The 20,729-nt window shown below is 38.0% G+C and overlaps 1 protein-coding gene across 1 annotated transcript; it reads right to left on the reverse strand.

Annotated features, from left to right (window-relative positions):
* Positions 1–3,960: 3,960 nt before the first annotated feature.
* Positions 3,961–19,845, reverse strand: manba (mannosidase, beta A, lysosomal). The gene is made up of 17 exons (XM_039785224.1): positions 19,565–19,845; positions 18,762–18,856; positions 18,487–18,592; positions 18,220–18,393; positions 17,401–17,524; positions 15,769–15,938; positions 14,868–14,978; positions 12,586–12,737; positions 12,128–12,245; positions 11,809–11,895; positions 11,267–11,434; positions 10,458–10,676; positions 8,826–8,990; positions 8,021–8,165; positions 7,155–7,297; positions 5,729–5,986; positions 3,961–4,722 (listed from the first exon to the last, which is right to left on the reverse strand). Exons 1-17 carry the CDS (start codon positions 19,751–19,753, stop codon positions 4,498–4,500), a joined length of 2,649 nt encoding a protein of 882 aa, XP_039641158.1. The 5' UTR covers positions 19,754–19,845; the 3' UTR covers positions 3,961–4,497.
* Positions 19,846–20,729: the final 884 nt, after the last annotated feature.

Consider the following 20,729-nt stretch of genomic DNA (forward strand, 5'->3'; position numbering starts at 1 on the left):
TGACATTTTATACATTGTACAGACATTATATGTTGATGGTCATTGTTGCTCTTTAAATATACACCTTTTTTATCTACTTGCATGAATATAATAGTTCTATGTTTAGTTTTTTCTCCCATAATAGCATCCATCAACTTTCATTAGACTTCCCCTGCCTGATAAAAGTATATAGCTCTAACTGTATTGTTTTTGTGTACAAATTGTATCATCTTTAGTTTAACTTTAATTTATCCTATTTTCCATTTCCTTTTCACTGTTTTTATACTTTTTGTGTCTTTATCTGGTCTGCCTCTTGTGGAGCTGTAACACATACAGTGCTCAGCATAAGTGAATACACCCATGCTAAAGTTGACTAAAAAGAGGAATACAAAAATCATCTTTTGGAAATTGATCTTAATGTCTTAATTTATATTAATTTAATAAAATAGGAAAAATCCAGCCTTAAAGGACACCAATTTTCTTTGTGAATGAATAATGTATCGTAAATAAATAAATGTTCTTCCTTAAAATACAGAGGGCATAAGTAAGTACACCCCTATGTTAAATTCCCATAGAGGCAGACAGATTTTTATTTTTAAAGGCCAGTGATTTCATGGATCCAGGATACTATGCATCCTGATAAAGTTCCCTTGGCCTTTGGAATTAAAATAGCCCCCCCCCCCCACATCCTCACATACCCTTCACCATACCTAGAGATTGGCATGGGGTACTTTCCATAAAATGATCTCTCCATGCAAATCAAACCAGCTATTAGGCTAACTGAAATAAAACCATGCCAGTCTGTAGGTATGTGATGATGTGGGGCTATTATAATTCCAAAGGCCAAGGGAACTTCATCAGGATGCATATTATCTTGGATCCATGAAATAACCCTAATAAGAACCCCCTAATAAGCCTTTAAAAATAAAAATCTGTCTGCCTCTATGGGAAGTTAACATAGGGGTGTACTGACTTATGTCCCCTGTATTTTAAGGAAGAACATTTATTTATTTACGATACATTATTCATTCACAAAGAAAATTGGTGTCCTTTTTCCACATTTTTTAATTAGAGGCATTAAGATCAATTTCCAAAAGATGATTTTTTTTATTCCTTTTTAATCAACATGGGTGTATTCACTTATGCTGAGCACTGTAATTTCACCCCTGAGTGTAATAAAATAAAAAAATAAAAATCAGATAACAGTTTATTGTTAAGTATATGTTTTTGTCATATTTCTTTTAGTATTGAACCGCTGTTGATTAGACAGAAAATACTGATAAAAAGAAAATACTTTAATGTCAAAAACAAAGCTCTTCAAATGTATCTAAATCAGTAGGAATACAAAACATATTCTGAACAGTGCTGCAAGTAATACAATCCATCCATCCATCCATCCATCCATCGTCACGTGAGTTTAAATGGCTTGTTTTCATCCGGCCAAAGAAACCAGACTTAAAGAGTAATTAGCCTGCAGAGTTTGAATAAAGTGCTTTAAGACTACAATTCTGCACAAGGGCACTAAGAGCTCTCACACAACATTGTAGTAGTATTTAGAAGTTTTAACCATCTCTTAAGGACACTGCTTTAAATTAAAATGCGGTCTTCAGCTTGTCTGGTTCAATTAAGATTTCATATTAAGTGAAATCTTAAGCACACCAGAATTACATAACTATATCAGAAATAGCTAGTGATTCAGTACAGACTGTGTAGTAGCCTCAGACAGCGCTGATGCTGAACAGAGCAGACCTAAATGCAGGCCGATTTAACAGAGAACAGACCAGCAGACATGTTCTCATAAACCAGACTGAGAGGGAGAGGAGGTGGCAGTGAATGATATCTTTAAAGCCTTTAAAATGATATCAGTAGTCTTACACTGCAAACAAGTTTATCAAATCGCACTGTTGCATGTTGCGAGAATACGAGAATTCTAGCCTAGCATCCTGGTCTTATACCCATGTGCAGAGAGACTGCAATTTAATTTAAAGTATGAATAAGATGTGAACTAAGTAAATATAAAAAAATATATATCCCCTCACCCCCCCGCTGTTAAAAAGTAACTTTTACTAGTAAATTAGTTGTACTGCATTTGTTGTAATTACTTGTACTAGTAAAGTAAATTTTACATGAGCTACTTTTTACTTTGCTTTGTAATTTTACTTGTACTTAATTAAAAGTTCATCAAAGTAATAGTACTTTTAGTTAAGTAGAATATTTTTGTACTCTTTCCACCTCTGTCCGTGTGTCTGTTCCTGTCGCTGTGAGTGGGTTCACAGTACTCAGGCCTCAGTCCATGTCATACTGTAGGATGCATCCACGCGTGTTGAATAATTAAAAGAAGACCCCTGTGATCCTCAGATGTGGATGAAAGCCGGGGCGAAAAGAAGGTAAAGGGAGAGGGGCCTGGTGATCCCGGTGCAGAGCCGAGGCCAGGCCTTTGATGTGCTACAGTCACGAGATGAGACGCAGACCTGGAAGAGTGCTGATTTTTCTCGTACATTACCGACACGTTTTATGGCAGGTAATACATTCAAATAGCCCATCTGACTAATGCTACCGTACAAGCAGAGAGCACCAGTAAATCCTCCAGAACTCTACCCATTTCAGATTGAGATTGCCCTGACTGCCCCATCCCATCATACTGCATTTAGACGGCCTGACAGCATCACGGCCACTAATCAATGAACCACACAAGGCAAAACAATAACATGCGATTCAATTATAACGTTCTATGTCTTTGTGCCCGGTTTTAAATTTAGCAGCTTTGCACTTGCATTTAACTATTTTATCTATTCTAAGTGTATTTTTCACCTGCATTTTACACATAGAAATCTTAAAGCTGCTATAATCAATGGTTTTATATTACCAATGGATTAAATCAGAGTGAAATGTAAAAGGGGTTGCTTGTAGTGGCGAACCCACAGAGAATTATCACCGATTGCAGTTCTCCTCAACTCTACTGAGCTTTTAAGCATTATTTAACTCCTGGATTTAGTTCAGTCTCACCACCCTCATAGTGTCATTTTTGGCCACTGCAGGCAGCTTTTCTCACCGAAAATCCTCTCAAATTTACTTGACACTACCTGCTCATCTCCCAAATTGATTCGATTGCGACTCACAAGGTCCAGATTCAATTACATTTTTCGATTCAATATTAGGTTAGGACATTTTCAGTTACAATACCAATTTTGCTCGGATCTAACAGAGAACTTATGCTGTACATTAAATTGTACAAGCAAGAAGCAGCCCTCACATTTTTTGTTTTTACTATTCCCTGGGTTAATGTTTACATTAAGAATTGCCCCCCCAAAAAACACACAATCATCTGTAAACTTAAACCTAGTCCAGATTACATGTTGTCTGTCTCTAAAAGAAAACTACTGGTCAGTGCAAGAAGTGAGACAGTATTGCCATTTCGTTTAACTTCATTATTCATCTATTTAAATTAGTGCTGTCAAACGATTAAGATATTTAATCGCATTAATGTCATTAACTCGCAATTAATTGCACATTTTTATCTATTCTAAATGTCCCTTGATTTCTTTTTGTCCCATTATCTTTTCTCATTTTAATGCTCTTATCAACATGGAAAAGTGGATCGGCTTGCTTTGTGCTTCTGTCACCTGGTCTTGTCAATGGAACCATTTGGCAACTTTTTAAAAGAAAACTTTTCCACCATTCAGAATCTTATTGGCATCCATTTTAGCATCTCGCGCTCGCCAACATAACGTTTATTTTATTTGTTAATTTATTTGATTAGGACAATGCACATTAATGAACATTTGTGTAAATGCGCCAGTGTTAGCCAGGGTGTTACGTTAGCCTACTACTCTTTGGCGGGCTCGCAAACCTAAACAAGTGTGTGCGGCGTGCCTGTTTAGTTTCCGGTCTAGCTAGATCCGGTGTGGTGTTGTAGTTTTTCTAACGTTACTAGTTGTTGCAACAGCATGTGAAAAAAACTACAAAGTTTGCTAGGCCAAAAAGAACAGTAATCTCGCCATAAAAAAATGTACGCCGTTAAAATGGGTTTGCATTAACACTGTTAATAACACGTTTAACTGACAGCACTAATTTAAATAGCTAAAGACAAGATGTGGTATTTTTAGGGATCTGGAACCAGGCTCATATTGGCCAGTTCACCTTTAGCAAAAATGTATTTGTCTTTGCACATTTCATTCCTTTGTCCGATGGTTTTACTTGTGAAGGAAAGCTTCACATAAAGGCCCATTGTGTGCCACAGCTTCCCTGCTAGTGATTTAATACAGTAAGAGCTGCTAAAACCACCACCCCCTCCTTTGTTTAAAAATATTCAGGTCTAACTGCCATTTTCTGAGGGGTTTCTGCTCTGCTAAAAAAATTACTTTTTTGCCAAGTTTAAAGATTTAGAAAATTGGCACAAATTACCAGCTTCCGTCCAAAAATATCTTTCTGATACTGAAAAAGGGTCAAACCTAAGTCATAGTATCTGAGACAGATAGGGACAGGACGTCTCCACGCTGCAGGCTGGCTGGTCTCAGGTCAGTATACGTCCCTTAAAGATGTGATGGTGAGCGATCTGGAGAGTTCTGCGACGCTGGTGTTACGCCACGCGGTAAAACTGACCGTCCTGTTTCTAGTAAGCATCAGGAAGCCGTTGGAGCTGAAGCGTCCGGGGATGTTTCCCACATCGAGCCAGACGAAAGGAGCCACAGAGGCAGAGTGGAGGGTGACGCTGTAGCCGCTCTTATCCTGCTGCACCATTGCCTGCAGGGAAAGACACACTCTGCGTGTGAACATGAGCATGAATGTGACGCAATCAAAAGCATGATAAGTGCCCGATTTAGTCCAATTAAAGCTACAGTGCGTAGTTTCTGTCTCCCCCATGAGGAATTCTCAGCAATGACAACAACACTGTCTGTGCATCCACATTACGCAAGGCTTCGGTGATCGCGCACCACCTCCACCCCTGCTCCACACAGGTGCTAGTAGCACATCATTTAGGTAGAGTAATTTAAAAGCAATAATTCCTACTTCTACTACGCTACAAAACCCATTACTAACTTGTTCAGGAGCAGTTAGGTGACATCCGTGTCTGACCTCTGTCCCTTTTCTTTTTTAGCGCTACTCCAACTAGGAAAAGCCACACCAATGGTTATCCGCGTTTGTCTTCGGCGTCGGTCACTTTCTTTTTGGGGATTTTAGTCCTACTGCTTAACGTGAAGGTCTTTTCTCAGCAGTACAATCACTGACTGAAACATTTCGATGGCGCTTCTTCGGGTTTTCAGCCATGCCTTCAGTCCTCTTCGTCTCCAAAGTTGAACCCTGCCGTTTCCTTTCTTTTAGCTGTGACGTCAAACGCACCACTCGAGCTTCTGCGCATGAATGTCACTGGACTACACCATTTAGTAAAGATAGCCATACTGAGAAATACAGAGAGAGTTTCGTGGAGCTGATAGGCTTTACTAGCTTTGTATCAACTCATTTGGCAATGGTTTGAATGGAACGGACGTTCAGTAACATAAAACAGTTGCGCACTAAAGCTTGAAGTGTGTTTGAAGTAATAATGTGCGCCTCTGTGGCCTTGGTCTTCCCTCCCTCACTCTCTCGCCACATTTCCTGTCTGTATCTCTACTGTCATTATCAAAATAAAAGGCGAAAATGCCGCAAACGTACCAAAGATTAACAGACTTTTTCATCACTGTGCATTGTTTTAAATATGTGCATAAATAAATACCAGCAGTCAAACTCCTTTTTTAACACGGTGTCTTACTGTGATGTTGGGTCTCTGGAGTCCCTGAGCGTCTCTGGGTGAGCACAGAAAGTGGTGGTTGGTGGGACCCTGCTGGCCGCCGCTGTCCTCCAGGTGGAAGGCGAGCAGGCAGGAGAGGCGGGTGCAGTGTCCACATCCTGCCAGCAGGGCCGTAATTGGCCGTTTTAAAATGGCCACAGCGCTGCCACCAGGGACCGGGAGCAGGTCTGACTTCAGTGTGCACACCGGATCCAGATCAGACCAGGAGTACACAGACACCTGATCCACAGGAGAATAAAACTGTTTCTGCTTGTGCGTCAGAACAACAACCACACATTTAAATACTCCACAAACTACTGACTTTTTCAAGAAGGTCCTAAAAACCTTTTTTTAAGCAAGCGTTCTCGTACATTTCTAATTTTTTGCTTCTGTTTTTAACCTGTTTTCAATCTTGTTTTACTCTGTAGCACTTTGTAGAGCACTTCATTGTTAAAATCAATCCCAAATAAAATGTAAAATATATTATTATTATTATTATTATTATTATTAATACAATGAGCCAGTCACACATTACTGAAATGGTGGAAGTGAGGAGTTCAAATGATCTACATACCATTCTTTAGAAGCGTTCACATTTTTATGTTCAAACGTTTGAAAATGTTGGGCTGAGCAACATTTCTGTTTTTATTAGAATCATAAGATGATGAATGTAGATAAAGTGACTTTTTTGTGCTAAATTCATGACAAACTTTCTTTTTCTACTTGGGAATAATTACAGTTTTAGAAGTTACATTGCATCTTTGTTTTATTTTGCCATGCAGCTTAATTTATAGCTTCATTTGATATTTTTTTACCATTATTTCCCCTTAGTGAATAAAGTAATAAATGAATAACAACAACAACTGACTTAGATGTGTTGTGTAGTGTTAATTACTCAGCTTCTGTGTCTAGGATTGAACACTGAAATGTCAACATGTCTCGAAAGCAAACTATCACATATTAGATCACATATAGACAGACATCCTAAACATAAAGTGCTGGTATTAAAAACCCTGTAGTGTTCTGTGTTAAATGCACTTTTAGAAAGTGTATTTCTATTTTAATTTTAATGAAATTCTGCAGTGAAAACTTCAAAAGTATGGTTAGCATAAACTACACAGGGAGGAAATGAGAAAAGTAATGAATTAAACAGATTTTGGATCACTTCTAACTGTTCTGTAATCCTACACATGTGCACATCATTAAGTTTAAACTGTAAGCACTTGTGTTGTCACACTGGATACGCTTTCAGTTGTTAGTTTGGGAGGGATGCACCTTCATTTTTATTTTATTTTTTAAAACATCTAGCTCTTATTCCTTTGGAGTTTGAATGCACTCATTGTAAGTCACAAAAAGCACCTGCACAATAAATGCAATGTAGAGCTACAGTTTCCAACTGAAAACATACCACAGCCCTGAGCGTCAGCTGGTGACTCAGGTCCGAGACGGCGTAGATTACCAGCGTGTCGTCATCCTCGAAGCCGACCGGCAGGACGGCGGCAAAGAAGTTCTGCGCAAAATAATGCAGCATTTTCCATTTCCCCCCAAACTCTGCACACACAGACACACAAGGAAATGATGATTATGATATGATTATTATGCAATAGTGACCTCTAATCCCAAGGACTATCACAGCCACACATCATACGGATCATAAATATTAGGGCTGGGACGATATGCTTTTGTCCCGATTCGATTCTTTCACGATACATGGGCGTCGATTGGATTTTTATTGTGATTTTCATTTAATCTGTTTCGATAGTATTGAATATTGCTATTTTCTTTTCCTTCTTTAACAAAAACAAAAGTTGAATAATAAACTTCTAGAGACAATATATCATGAGACATTTCTACAAAGTAATTGTTTTCTAAGAAGAATGCACATCACGTCAGCCAGTCAGTCTGACATTTATTTACTTTGTAAAGAACATAACATGGATTTTTTGCATTTTCTGCTTTCACTCTGTTTTAGCTAGAAACCAATATGATGTAGTTGCCATTGGTGGTACTGTATAGACAGAAAATAATTAGGTGAATCATTGGTAAAAAAAAAAGAAAAATATATTGATTCTGGGGAAAAGAATCAATTTTAAAAAATCGTCACCAAATAAATCAAGATACATACGATTTGCGTTTCTTCCCCCCCGTAATACTTTGTAAATATATTTGCATTATAACTTCAATGCAGGAGTCTAAATATATAAACAAGTTCGACATAAAAATGATGAACAAGATCAATCTAAAAATGTGTCTGTGGAGTGTGCGTTTACTTGCCGATGGATGACCAGGAAGGCGCCTGCCAAACATCATTAAGCTGCCAGTAGAGAGCGCCCATAGTGCCACCTTTGCCCCCGATGATCTCACTCCGACTCCGCCGATAAAACTCAGTCTGTGTCTTCACACACTGAGCCTGCATGACCTGGACATGAAACATGACCATTACTACATGTGAACAGTGTTTAAAAGGTCCAATGTGTGGGAATTTCTCCCATCTAGCGTTGAGATGATATAATCGCAATCAACTCTCTCGCGCCACACAGTTCAAAGTACGTATTACAGCTACGGTAGCCTTCACGCTTCAAAAAGACGGTCTTTTGCTCTTTTCTATATCCTTTTTCTTTTTCTTGGCGAAGAAGAAGACTCCTATTCCTGAAATTTGGATTTTGAATACATGTGGTCCTCCATGTTTCCTTCTTCAAACTAGCCGGGGCCGGGAAGCTACGATACCCATTAGCAGCATTAGCAGCAGCTGTGAGTTTATCATGTGACAGAGAAAAACGCAAAAGGCGGAGCAGTATGTCCCTTACCGGCTAACGTATTTCAAGATGGCGCATGAATATGGAGCGTCTACCCCAGTTCATGCGAACGCAAATGTAAAATTTCAAGCCAAAAGGAATACTTGGAACTGATGGTGGTGGTAAATATTCATGAAAAAGGACAAGTTTGTGAACGGGCAACACAGATTTTGATAATGAAAAACTAAACACGTTACACACTGGACCTTTAAAGGATGGCTTTGGTGGTTTACAGGTAGGAGTCATCAGACATCATGAGGCGAGGGGTGGTCTGTGGGATTTACCTGAGTGATGTAGAGAGTATCTGTAAATCTTTTCAAAGGCTCTGTGGAGTTTGGCAGGTGGAAGTGTAAAGCAGCCTGCAGTAACATCTGCTGGTTCCCATCCTCATGGTGTTGACGATGGGAAGTGAAGTTACTGTTGTAGCTCCAGTCTTCCTGTATGGAAACCTGGAACATCACAAAACAGAGGCAAACTTTATACCACCTAAAAATAAAATAAAAATAAAACTAAGTGCTTGCTAAGCTAAGTTCTGTGGGTGTGATGGACAAAGTCAGAATCTACCTCCTAACTTTACTTTTTTTTATAATTCCTCCACACATTTTCATTTTATAACTTCACCTTAACCATTTAATCTGACCTAGTTTTATTTTATTTAAAAAGGTAATAATCTGAATCTAATAAGATAAGATTTTCATTTAAATTTGGGGTTGCACGATATGAGGAAAATATGGCATCCGCGATCAGTTGTTGAATATCGCGATAAAAATATTACGTGCAATAAATAAAAAGATATTTAAGTGTACTCAGTTCTGCTGCTTTCAGCCTTCTGCTAAAATACAAAAAAATAATTGTTGATCTTAAAACAAATGAAAGGAATTCTTTTTCTTCTCCAACATTCTTCTATTGAACATTGAATTGAAAAAAAACACTAAAAAGTTTGACAGTTACATTTTAAAGTTTTAAAGTTTTCTACTGATATTTTCTTTCAACTAACACAAACAAATCTCTGAGTATCATTTGCGATATAACACAGCCTTTTGCGATATGTGTGCATAGCACCAGTTGATATCGCAATGACGATAAAAAAAATGATATAATGTGCAGCCTTATTTAAATAAATGTCTGTTGAGTCACTACCTATCGCCAACTGAGGTAAACAATGGTGACTGAGCCTATGGCCCACTGATGGGTGGGTGCCTGTGGTGACATTGTCGGGAAAAATCACAAGTGGCGCACAGTTAATGACACGCTTTCCATCACCCAGCAGTGGTTGGTCCAACAGAGAGGGAAGGCGGCTAACGCAACAGACTCGCTCCTCAACTCACTCATGTGTGGGGGCCGTGCTGTTTTTTTTTTTTTTTTTTTTTTCGGCCTCGGTCACAAACAAAGAAAAGAGAGATTACTACAGATGATGAAACTTTACAAAATAAAGTGAAATCCAGAAACATCTATCGCTATAGGTGCAACCAAAGAGAAAGAAACCGAGAACGAAGATTGTAAATTGAATATCTTCCTATTTTGATACATCTCTTTTGTTACTGCATTTTACAGTATTCATTGCTTTTGTTTGACTGTGTATGAGGCATCTATCAACAATTATTATTATTATGAATATTAGGAGCAGTTGTAGTCGTCGTAACATATCCTTGCCCCTTAATTGTTATCACAGATTAAAGTACCCCATTAGGTTGTTCTCAAAGCAATGCATTCTAAGAAAGTTGACCATGGTTGCATCTTTGGTCCTTAATCAGTTAAATAGAAAAAAATAAATAAATAAATACAAATCGCCACAAAAGAGACCCTAACATGTCTTCAGTTAAGTTCTCCAGAGAATATTTCAGAGGATACCTCAGATTTTAGATACCAATCTACTGATAAAATCATCAAGAAAACAAAAAGGTTTATTCAGTCACCGGCTGCAGAGTGGAGAAGGAAGGCCAGGACTGGAAGCCGTATTCAGAGGCGAAACGTGTCCGGGGGAAAGTCCTCCAATCCCAGCAGTCCAGAGTGTAGCTGTAGAAGTGTGTGTCCCCATAGTGAGGGTCGTAGGGGTTGGCTGCCACCCAACCCTCCTGCTCCGATTCAGCCCCGTTTGTGGGACTGGAGACCAGGAACGGGCGACTCTGGTCCTCCTGGAGCGGATAATAAAACGCTTACTTCTTAGGGAGGAACACTGACAATTAGGGATGTAACCATACACTCAAGCTATGATAGGATTTTCTCATGATTTTTTTAACAGAATGAACTGCAGAAAAATGACTGAAAAACATTTCTTTTTTAATATGAACTGTGCAAAACAACAGATGTGTCCTCTTATCAAAAGTGACACTGAAATTGTATTTTATCTTAAATAACAAAAATGTAATAAAATAAAATTTATAATTTAATGTTTAAAACATATCCCACATCAAAATTAACTAAATAAATAGGAAAAAGAATCTCTTCAGATAAATAAACTAAGAAGACAGAGTGAGGTCTGAAGTCAAACAAGTGAAATCTAAAGTAGATTACGCCCTGGGCCGTTTTAAACTTGCATCACGGTTCATTTTTTATCGCAACCGGTTAGAATCTTTACACATTTATATCCAATTTTAACCGATAAACGATGCATCGTTACATCCCTACTGACAATAAATCCTCATAATACATATCACATCTGTAATCTTTTAAAACATAAATCCTGTCAACTTTTCTGAAACATGACATATGATTTGACTCTGACCTCCTGAACTATCGCCCTGATGTTGTTCACATACAGCGTCACGTAGTCTTTCAGGTACGTAGGCCTCTGGGAAACTGGGATGCCGAACCAGTCTGTCGCCAGAGCAGCTTCGTTTTCATTGTTCCCACTCCAAACTATTATGGAAGGGTGAGACTTGAGGCGCCGAACCTGACGAGTACAAACACAAGACGAATGGGAGTACATTTACTGTCACTATGGGATGCCACAACAAACTTTTAAGATAACTAAACTACCTTAAAATGCTGCAACTCTGGTTATTTTAGTGACATTTTAAAACGTGTTTCGGTTTGGTTAATTTGCCATGTAAAATGTCTTTTGTTTTAACATACTGTGCCATATAAAATGTCTTTTGTTTTAACATACTGTGCCATGTAAAATGTCTTTTCTTTTAACATACCGTGGATAGAATAACTAAATGCGAAGTACCACTTTTCTTGATATTTCCATGTGGTTCTATATAGTCTCCAAATATGACATCTTCTTAAATACAATACAATACATAAATAAATACCCTCGCTCACCTGTTGGATGACTTCTTCTCTCACTGTCTGTATGAAGTCGTCCTCAGTGGGATACATAGCACAGGCAAACATGAAGTCCTGCCATACCTGAAGACACATATCTAAATACGTATCTGTCTTACAATATGTTCATGAATCATAGAGATTTCTCAAAATCATACGGAAATGTATTCATCTGTCCCCAAAACGGTCCCGCATTTCTTCAGTAATGGTATGCAACAGTGAATGCTTGAGAGGGGAAATTCACATCATGATATTATTGTGTACATACAGTACATCTAGGTAAATATTGATACAGTATATAGATACCAGTAGTTACCATGATTCCCATCTCATCACAGATGCTGTAGAAGATATCCTCTTCATACACTCCTCCTCCCCAGACCCTGAGGGCATTCATGCTTGCATCCACAGCTGACTGCAACAAGTTCCTCAAGCTGCAGGACAAACAGAGAGCAAGTAGCTTCAGCTCTGGGCTGCACAATATATTGTTTTATTATCTGCATTTCTCCATCACATCTTGTATTGATTATGTGTGTATTAATCTGTAAAGACTGCTGCTGTAGTATTGTATATAATTGTGTTCTGTATATTGCATGTAAAGGAAACATTTTTGTACTTTTAGGTTTTGTATTGTTGTCGTTTCATTTTTTTTTTTTGTACTTTCTGTTTTTTATCTTGCGCCCCTGGCTGCAAATCAAGTTTCCCATCTGGGATAATAAAGTGAATGAACTCAGCTGCAAAGGTGCAAGCAACAGCTTTTCAAACTGAACTCACACGGCAGGGGGGACTTGGTCCTGGAAGGAGTGGGCTGGGATCCAGTTGGAGCCTTTGAGGAAAATTGCTTTCCCATTGATGCGGAAATAAAAGCTCAAGCCTGGAGAGCCACCAATTGGCTCCTGGACAAGTTCTACTGTGCGGAAATATACCTGCAGGAGACATCAAACACTAAAACACTCAAACTTTAAAGACAAAAAAAAAAAAAAAGACAAGTCTATGAATTCCGTTTCATCTCTGTGCCACGTGTGGAGCAATAACAATATTTCCAGCTTGTGTTCTGACAGCCTCAAGTAGAAGAAATCTTGAAACTGCACACACCAGTTACAAGTTACAGGTTCAATTTCAAGTTTGATTTCCTAAATGGAGAAACTTTAAAACTAATCAATCACTATAATTAAGTCTGAAAGTGAATCAAGATTATCATTCATTTTGCGTTTTTATTGGCTCTTTATAGATATGTATACAGTATGTTGTGCCTATATTTACCGCCTGACTTTTACTATGAGCGATAAACTGGTCTAGAAATCATCACCAACGGTGTGTTTTTATCCTCAGATGTTTAGAACTTTGTGTGTGTTATGTCATGTGCAACCTCCAGATTTACCAAACAAATAAGTAAATCACGTTGGTGGAGAAGTGATGGAAACCACACCACAATTTGAAATACACTGGCAGGAGCATAAAAGAAACTCCTCTCTGTTTCACTGTTGCAGCCCCACCTTGTGGTTTACATTTGTAAGACCCTTAGAAATAAATCTTAACATCAAAAACCTTGGTCATTGTTGTTTTCCTGCTTAACAATTTGTGCCACATGAATCAATAATTCATCTTTACTTTTTGGGCATCATGAGTATGATCTCGTCTCCAGTTGGATGTCAAATTATGCAGCTAGAAATGAACAAAGTGGCTCCGTCTTGCTCATATTATCTGTCGTGTTTTCAGTGTGAAGAGAGGGAGGTATGTTGGGCTATTGATGTCAGCAAACTAGGAATTTAAGTCGATTCTTCTGTTGCACTTATTTTACAGTAGACTATCCTGGATAAATGGATCAGCTAAGGAACATATGAGTGTTAAGGAAAGACTCAGGAGCAGCACATCTCATTTCACATATGTGAAGAATGTTCGGGAGACTTTGATGACTTATACCGGAGCATTTAATGAACACTCAATTAAGGAGAATTTAGGATTACACAGTACAGCGTAGGCGCCATCCCAACTTCTGAAGTTCCTGTCCTCCTGAAGGTCTATTTAAATTCATGCTGGAGGCGTTAGGTTTAGCTGAACCTTTTGGGTAAACAAAGATATTGAGGGCACTCAAATATCTCAGCATAGACAAAATGTGTCATGTGTTTACTTTCTCTATAGTCCATATCCACAATTTTCCACTTCCGGGATCGCTGCGGTGCCGCCGAAAATTTCCCCAGGGGTCACTCTTTTCGGCCAGATATCGGTTACCTTCCGCTTTCTTCGTGTTGGCGTTCTAAACTCCGGTGGATTTCTGAGGACTATGGTTTACTGCTCCTCAGATCTCTGCAGGGTAAATCCAGACAGCTAGCTAGACTATCTGTCCAATCTGAGTTTTCTGTTGCACGACTAAAACAACTTCTGAACGTACACACGTTCCGCCAAAACAAGTTCCTTCCCGAGGCTGTTTTGCCGCGGCACCGCGGCTCCGTCCGGTGGCTCAAATTGTTAAGCAGGAAAACAACAATGACCAAGATTTTTAATGTTAAGATTTATTTCTAAAAGGTCTTACAAATGTAAACCACAAGGTGGGGCTGCAACAGTGAGTTTCTTTTATGCTCCTGCCAGTATATTTAAAATTCTGGTGTTATCCATCACTTCTCCACCAACATGATTTGTTTGGTAAATCTGGAGGTTGCACATGACATGGCACGCACAAAGTTCTAAACATCTGAGGATAAAAACACACCGTTGGTGATGATTTCTAGACCAGAGCACGTTTTTCTCCCATCCCGTAATGCTGTGTGGACTAGCCAGACCCTCCACCGCAGCGCTGTGGAGTGAGGTCTGGCAAAGCGAGACCACTTTCTCTATGGCCTTGGCAGGGTGAGCAGCACTGTCTTATCATACAGCTGCTACGCCTCCCATCATCTATGGAGGCGTAAAGTTAAAATATTCCTCTGTCTGGAAAGGTTAGGAGGTTATGTTGGACACTGACCTGTATGAGACCTGGGTACCATTGTCTCAACTTACATAGCATGAGCTCATAAGCTGGAAATTCCACAGCAATGAGGAGAATGCAAGTGAACGCTGACCTTAGACTCTGCCTTCAGGATCAAAACTCCGTTCTGAAAGCCTCCGACAGTGAGATGGTAAAAGGGTTGGTCACCGTGTCCGTTGGGCCACCACAGCTTCACCTGGCTGCTCTGGAAGAAAAGAAGGAAAAGCTCTCAAAACTTCTACACAAAAGAATATGGACTCAACGTGATTCAGAGATACTAAAGAGAGTCATAACACACACATCAGTGTGGTACCCTTTATTGCAACATCCAGTGGTGGAATGTAACTAAGTACATTTACTTAAGTACTGTACTTAAGAACAAATTTGAGGTACTTGTACTTTACTTGAGTCTTTTCTTTCCATGCCACTTTCTACTTCTACTCTGCTACATTTCAGAGAGAAATATTGGACTTCTTACTCCACTACATTCATCTGACAGCTTTAGTTACTTTACAAATGAAGATTTTTGCACACAAACACATGTAGATGTCTCATGTAAATATGTTTTATTATAAATTCAACTACCCAACAATATATAGACCTACAAGTCCAGCTGAGATGATTAGACCATTAAACATTTAGTTGATTGACAGAACTGTTTGGATCGTTTCCAGTTTCTGAAATGGGAGGATTTTTCTGCATTGAGTACTTTTACTTTTACTACTATAAGTACATTTTCCTGATGATACTTACATACTTTTACTTAAGTAACAGTTTCAATGCAGGACTTTTACTTGGAACTGTAACCTGTACTTTTACTCAAGTAAAGGATCTGAATACTTCTTCCACCGCTGGCAACATTATACATTTCTAAAGATAAAGGTAACCTTTTAACATTTTAACAAATCAAAGCTTCACTTCACCGTACTACGTCAATGAAAGGAAACTTTTAAACTGAAAATCTAAAAGCCGTTTGAGCGGACTTTATGGCGTACCGTGTTGATGTGTAAGGTGAAGCTGTTCTTGGTCTTTCCAGGGAGAAACTGTGTCTGGAACATCTGCTCGGAGTCCAGCTCCGGGATGGAGAGCATGATTTGGCCATTTGTGGTCTGAACCGCATCAATGAGAAGCTCAACCTGGACTCGCCACTGAGAAAGGCTGAAATCTAGCCAGACAAACAGATTTCATAGACTATATGTAAAAAGACATTTAATTAGTCCACCAGGTAATGCTGGCAGAAAATGGAAAGATGCAGTAACTTTTAACTTGTTCTGGAAATGTGACAAAGTACTTCTCAGTATATGACTCTGGGAGGGAATAATATAAGATTTCAAAACAAAATGCCCATCTACATTCAGCTGCCAGTTTATTAGGTACACCTAGTTAAAACTAAAGCAGTTTAATATAACGACCCTGCAATAAATCCTTCATAAAGGTTATAATGTTCAGTTTGTGTTGAAATGGTTTTACAGACGTGCGATTTCACTTTATGGTCATTTTGGAGGCTGCATTTTGTGGTGCTGTCAACATGGTATTACATCATACCAGCGCTTGTCAAAGTCCGGACAATACAGCAAGGCCCTTGTTTTAGGAATACAATACATTATGAACTGTAACGTTTTCTAATTTTGAAATAAATTTTCTGTTTAAAATAAATAATTAGGGACGTTGACACAAATTATTTTAAAAAATTAAAAATTTACATCAAAACATCAACATCAAAAAACCTAAAAAAATAAAATAAAATCTGGGAAAAAAGGTAAAAAAAAATCATGAAGCTTGAAAAAAAAAAAAAAAAAAAAGTACAAGCAAATCGGTAAAAAAGTTGAGCAGGAAAACAGAGAACTCAACTTGAATATATGTTGCTTAAAAGTTAAAACTGAGTTGATTAAATGTTATTCCAATCATGCTGGACCTCTAACCAGGGATAAAAACTCAGATGCTGACCTTTGAATGATGCGTTTGAGAAGCCCTGCGTTGTACTAATAGGAGTTTCTATTATTTTGTCCAATCTAGTTATATCAATGAGGGTAGACTAAATAACAGAAACTCTTATTCAACAGATAAATAATCAAAGAGTTTTTAACACATTATTGTTTTATTCTGTTTATGCCTTAAAGCAGAGATCTTCAACAGGGGGTCCTCAGAGTTACTGCAGGGGGCCGCCAAAAATTTCATTTTTTTGAAAGTGTGAAAGAAAACCACTGAAGATAGGCTTACTGGCCCAAAAGTAAGGTAGTCACTAAGATCCACAGATACAGTTAATACTAGAGATTCACTGTACCACATGTTTTACATTACAACATGATTTATTAAATCGTGCCAACAATTATTAGGCTATTTTAATACCTTAGTATTCTATGCACTAAAAAAGGTATGTATAAAGGCTTTAGGCCGCCCTACACTTTATTGTGGGCCCAGTTTAATATGCAACTTCATTTTATACAATATAATGTATAGGGAGTAGGGGGTTCCTGCTCCGTCTCTCTTTCAGTTAAGGGGTCCTTGGCTTAAAAAAACGTTGAAGACCCCTGCCTTAAAGCATCCCTGTTATGTTAAACAGTGTTCCTTATTCTTCGTAGTTTTACCCAACAAAAGGTGGGTGATGAAGAATAGATGAGACGTACTGTGCAGAGGAACAGAGGAAACCTGGATGAGCTGCAGGACATCAAACGCCTCCAGGCGAACTCCCTTCCACAGTCCCGTCGTGGGGAAAGATGGCCCCCAGTCCCAACTGAAAGAGCTTTGCTCCTTCACCAAAAATAGACAGGTGGAACTTTAGATGACTGTTAAAATGCATGGTGGCTTTCATGTTGTATAAGGTGTGTTTTGTATGCGGTTTAAAAAAATTAAAATTGTTAATCATAGAACGATGTGACGCTTTGTTCTGCATGTTTAGTTAATTTATTTACATGCAAACATCAGAAAATAAGGAAATAAGGTGCGGGATGGAGGGAGAGGAAGGTCAGTGTTTAGTGCAGGTGTAAGAATAAAACTTTAAAAGCAAAAAAATCTCAAGAAATTCTTCATAATGAAAATCAGAATTGCTAAGACAGAAAAAAAATAGGCGGCACAGTTAAAGGTGGATGTCCAAAAAGACATTTCACCAATATGTTTTCAGTGCTCTGAATAAAACGTAAAGGTTTGAATATATAAAATTTGTATTTCTTTCTTTCTTTCTTTTATATATATATATATATATATATATATGATGATTTACTGGCTGTACATGAAGCCCTTTGTCTCTAAATTCACCATATAGTCACCTTCTAAAATTAGATCATCCTAATCTTTCAGCAACAAAACATTCCTCTCCCCAACAGGCTTGTTGGCTACAGAATAGTTTTAAAGGATCTGTTGGATAAAAATATTTTTATGGTTTTGACTCAGATTGTTTATTTTTCAGGTTTTCTGATGAGAGGTCAAATGTGGCAGGACGTACTTACTTTTCTGATGAAATTGACGTGACATTCCCCCTTCTGGACATCTGGAGGACATTCAGGAGGAACTCTGTAGGCAGAATGAGCTTTCCTCCGCTCAGATGCATAAACAACTGGAGACATCAAGCTAACTTTCAGCACATTATCACCGTCCTTCAGCAAGTCTCCAACTGGGAAGTCCTAAACACCAAAAAACAGATTCCAAAAGGAAACAAACAAGTAAAGGAAATGTGTACAGTGCATTGTGAACTGCTTATTTTCCAGTGAACATACATATCTACGGAACATGTTGTCCGTCTCCCCGACAACCATTCCATTGAGCCAAATTGATGCTACGGTGTCGACACCGTCAAAGACAAGCAGCACCTTCTGTTTGGTCCTGTTAACGCAGAGAAGACACAGGTAAGTCAGGAACAGGATACAAAAATGTATGTATGTATGTATGTATGTATGTATGTATGTGTGTGTGTGTGTGTGTGTGTATATATATATATATATATATATATATATATATATATATATATATATATATATATCTTTATACTGACCTCAGCTGGGTAGAGCCAGGAAATGTGGTTGTGTAAGTCCAGTTATCAAAGGCAATCCACCGATAAGACACATCGTTGAACCTGAAATATGGATCCTGCAAGAAAAGTGAAAAAAAATAGTTTAACTTAATTTCATTACTTTCTAAGATGATTGTATAATGTGTTTTTCTATTACTTAGGGCTGCTCAATTAATCGCAATTTTATCGAAATCGCAATATAGACTGGTGCAATATCCAAATCGCAAGGGGGGGGGGGGTGCAATATTTGTTAAAGGCATAATATGTGTCAAACCGTTCTAAAATAAAGTATTGTGGAGCTGCGGAGACGTCCCGGCCTACAAATCCTATCCTAGAGACTACAGAAAACAGCTTTGTTTGGTACAGATCCTCGCAAAAATCACACTATGATCAGTTTTATTTCTTTAAATGTAAATCATTTTCAATGAAAATGAGAATATTGATACAAAAACGATCATTCCCTCCAATATCTTGAATCCTATCGCAATATCAGTCAAAATAATCTCAATGAGATATTTTCCCCACGTCATATCGTGCAGCCCTAATATAAATATGGGTTTTTACTGACACCTGCTGCTGATGCTGTAGCATGTGTTGACATTTTTATGCCAATAAAAGGGTAGTAACCTAAATATACAAATACACATGTATTTGTTTGTTTTATTACTTGGTTAATATTTAGATGTGTTTCACAGCCTTGTATATACATATATATTGAAATTGAGTTTGACAGCCCTGCATTAAGGTGTAGTTCTACCTTCATATAAAGGAATAGCTTTCCCTACCTGGATGTATCCCTGCTCCTGTAGAGCTGAATGAACACAGCCAGGCACCTCTGCAGGAAGCCATACTGAACCATTCGAGTTGGAAAGACTCCATTTCCCGTTCAGACTAAATGTCACTGAACAAAGTCCGGATAGAAACAAACACAACAAAACCCCCAAAACCCAAATACAGCGTCCACACGGAGTCATGGTTGGCTTTTGGTTGGTCGTTTTTTGGAATACTCTCGAAAAGTACTATCTGGGTACTTGTTGTTGTTGTTTCCTTGTTTGTCACGTGACCCACCCCGTGGCAGTCACGTGATCGGAGTCGGCGCGAAAAGGTCATAGACATTCAAAGAAAGGCAAAGGTTAGCTAGACGTTTTCTGATGTTTTTTGTATGAGCTTTAAATAAAATCTTTACATTTACAAATCAAAAAAAGATATATTTTTTATATTATATATGTTAAATATAACAAACTCTTTTATTTGACCAAAAGTTGGTTTCATCACAGATCATACAAATAAAGGATTATTTTATGAATTTGAATTCTCTGTAAAAGTTTGCAGTGAACATTAATATGGTTCGATAGTCTGTTTTGGTAATATTGAACAAACACTTCATATGCATGGTTATTGATATGGTAATCCCAGTTTTTGGAAAACCCAAATTGCATATTATTGTAAAAACACCATATTCGATCACCATGAAAGAAAAATGCTTTATTTATTAAACTGCCCTAATGTAACTGAAAATAAAACACTAAACTGAAGTAGTGGAAGAAGTACTCAGATCTTTTACTTAAAGTAGCTATGTCACAGTTTAGAAATACTCTGTTACAGTTACATGTAAGTTGTGCATTCAAAATTTTACCAAAGTACAAAAGTGGTTGCATCAAAATATACTTAAAGTACCAAAAGTACTTTAAGTACTCATTGTGCAGGATGGCCCATTTTAGAATATGTTATTGGATAATAATTATTGATGCATTAATTTTTTTAATTTAAAAAAAATATATATTTATTGAAGGAATCGTTTATACAGGGGTTATACAGGATAACAATACAAGAGTCTTCCCTCAGAGTTTTCTGGAAATGTAAGCAACAAAACAACAAAAGCCGGCAAAGCCTATGTCACCCCAAGCCCCCACCCCACAAAGAAAGGAGAAGAAAAAAAAAAATGAAAAT

The sequence above is a fragment of the Perca fluviatilis genome, chromosome 20 (genome assembly GCF_010015445.1).
Source record: "Perca fluviatilis chromosome 20, GENO_Pfluv_1.0, whole genome shotgun sequence".
Classification (NCBI taxonomy): Eukaryota; Metazoa; Chordata; class Actinopteri; order Perciformes; family Percidae; genus Perca; species Perca fluviatilis.

Excerpts from the sequence above, each read along its gene's own strand:
- manba (XM_039785224.1), bottom strand. The coding sequence starts at position 19,753 with ATGACTCCGTGTGGACGCTGTATTTGGGTTTTGGGGGTTTTGTTGTGT. Across the intron at positions 18,394-18,486 it reads ACAACATGTTCCGTAGATAT|GACTTCCCAGTTGGAGACTT; the intron begins GTATGTTCACTG and ends TTTGGTGTTTAG. Across the intron at positions 5,987-7,154 it reads AGCTGACGCTCAGGGCTGTG|GTGTCTGTGTACTCCTGGTC; the intron begins GTATGTTTTCAG and ends CCTGTGGATCAG.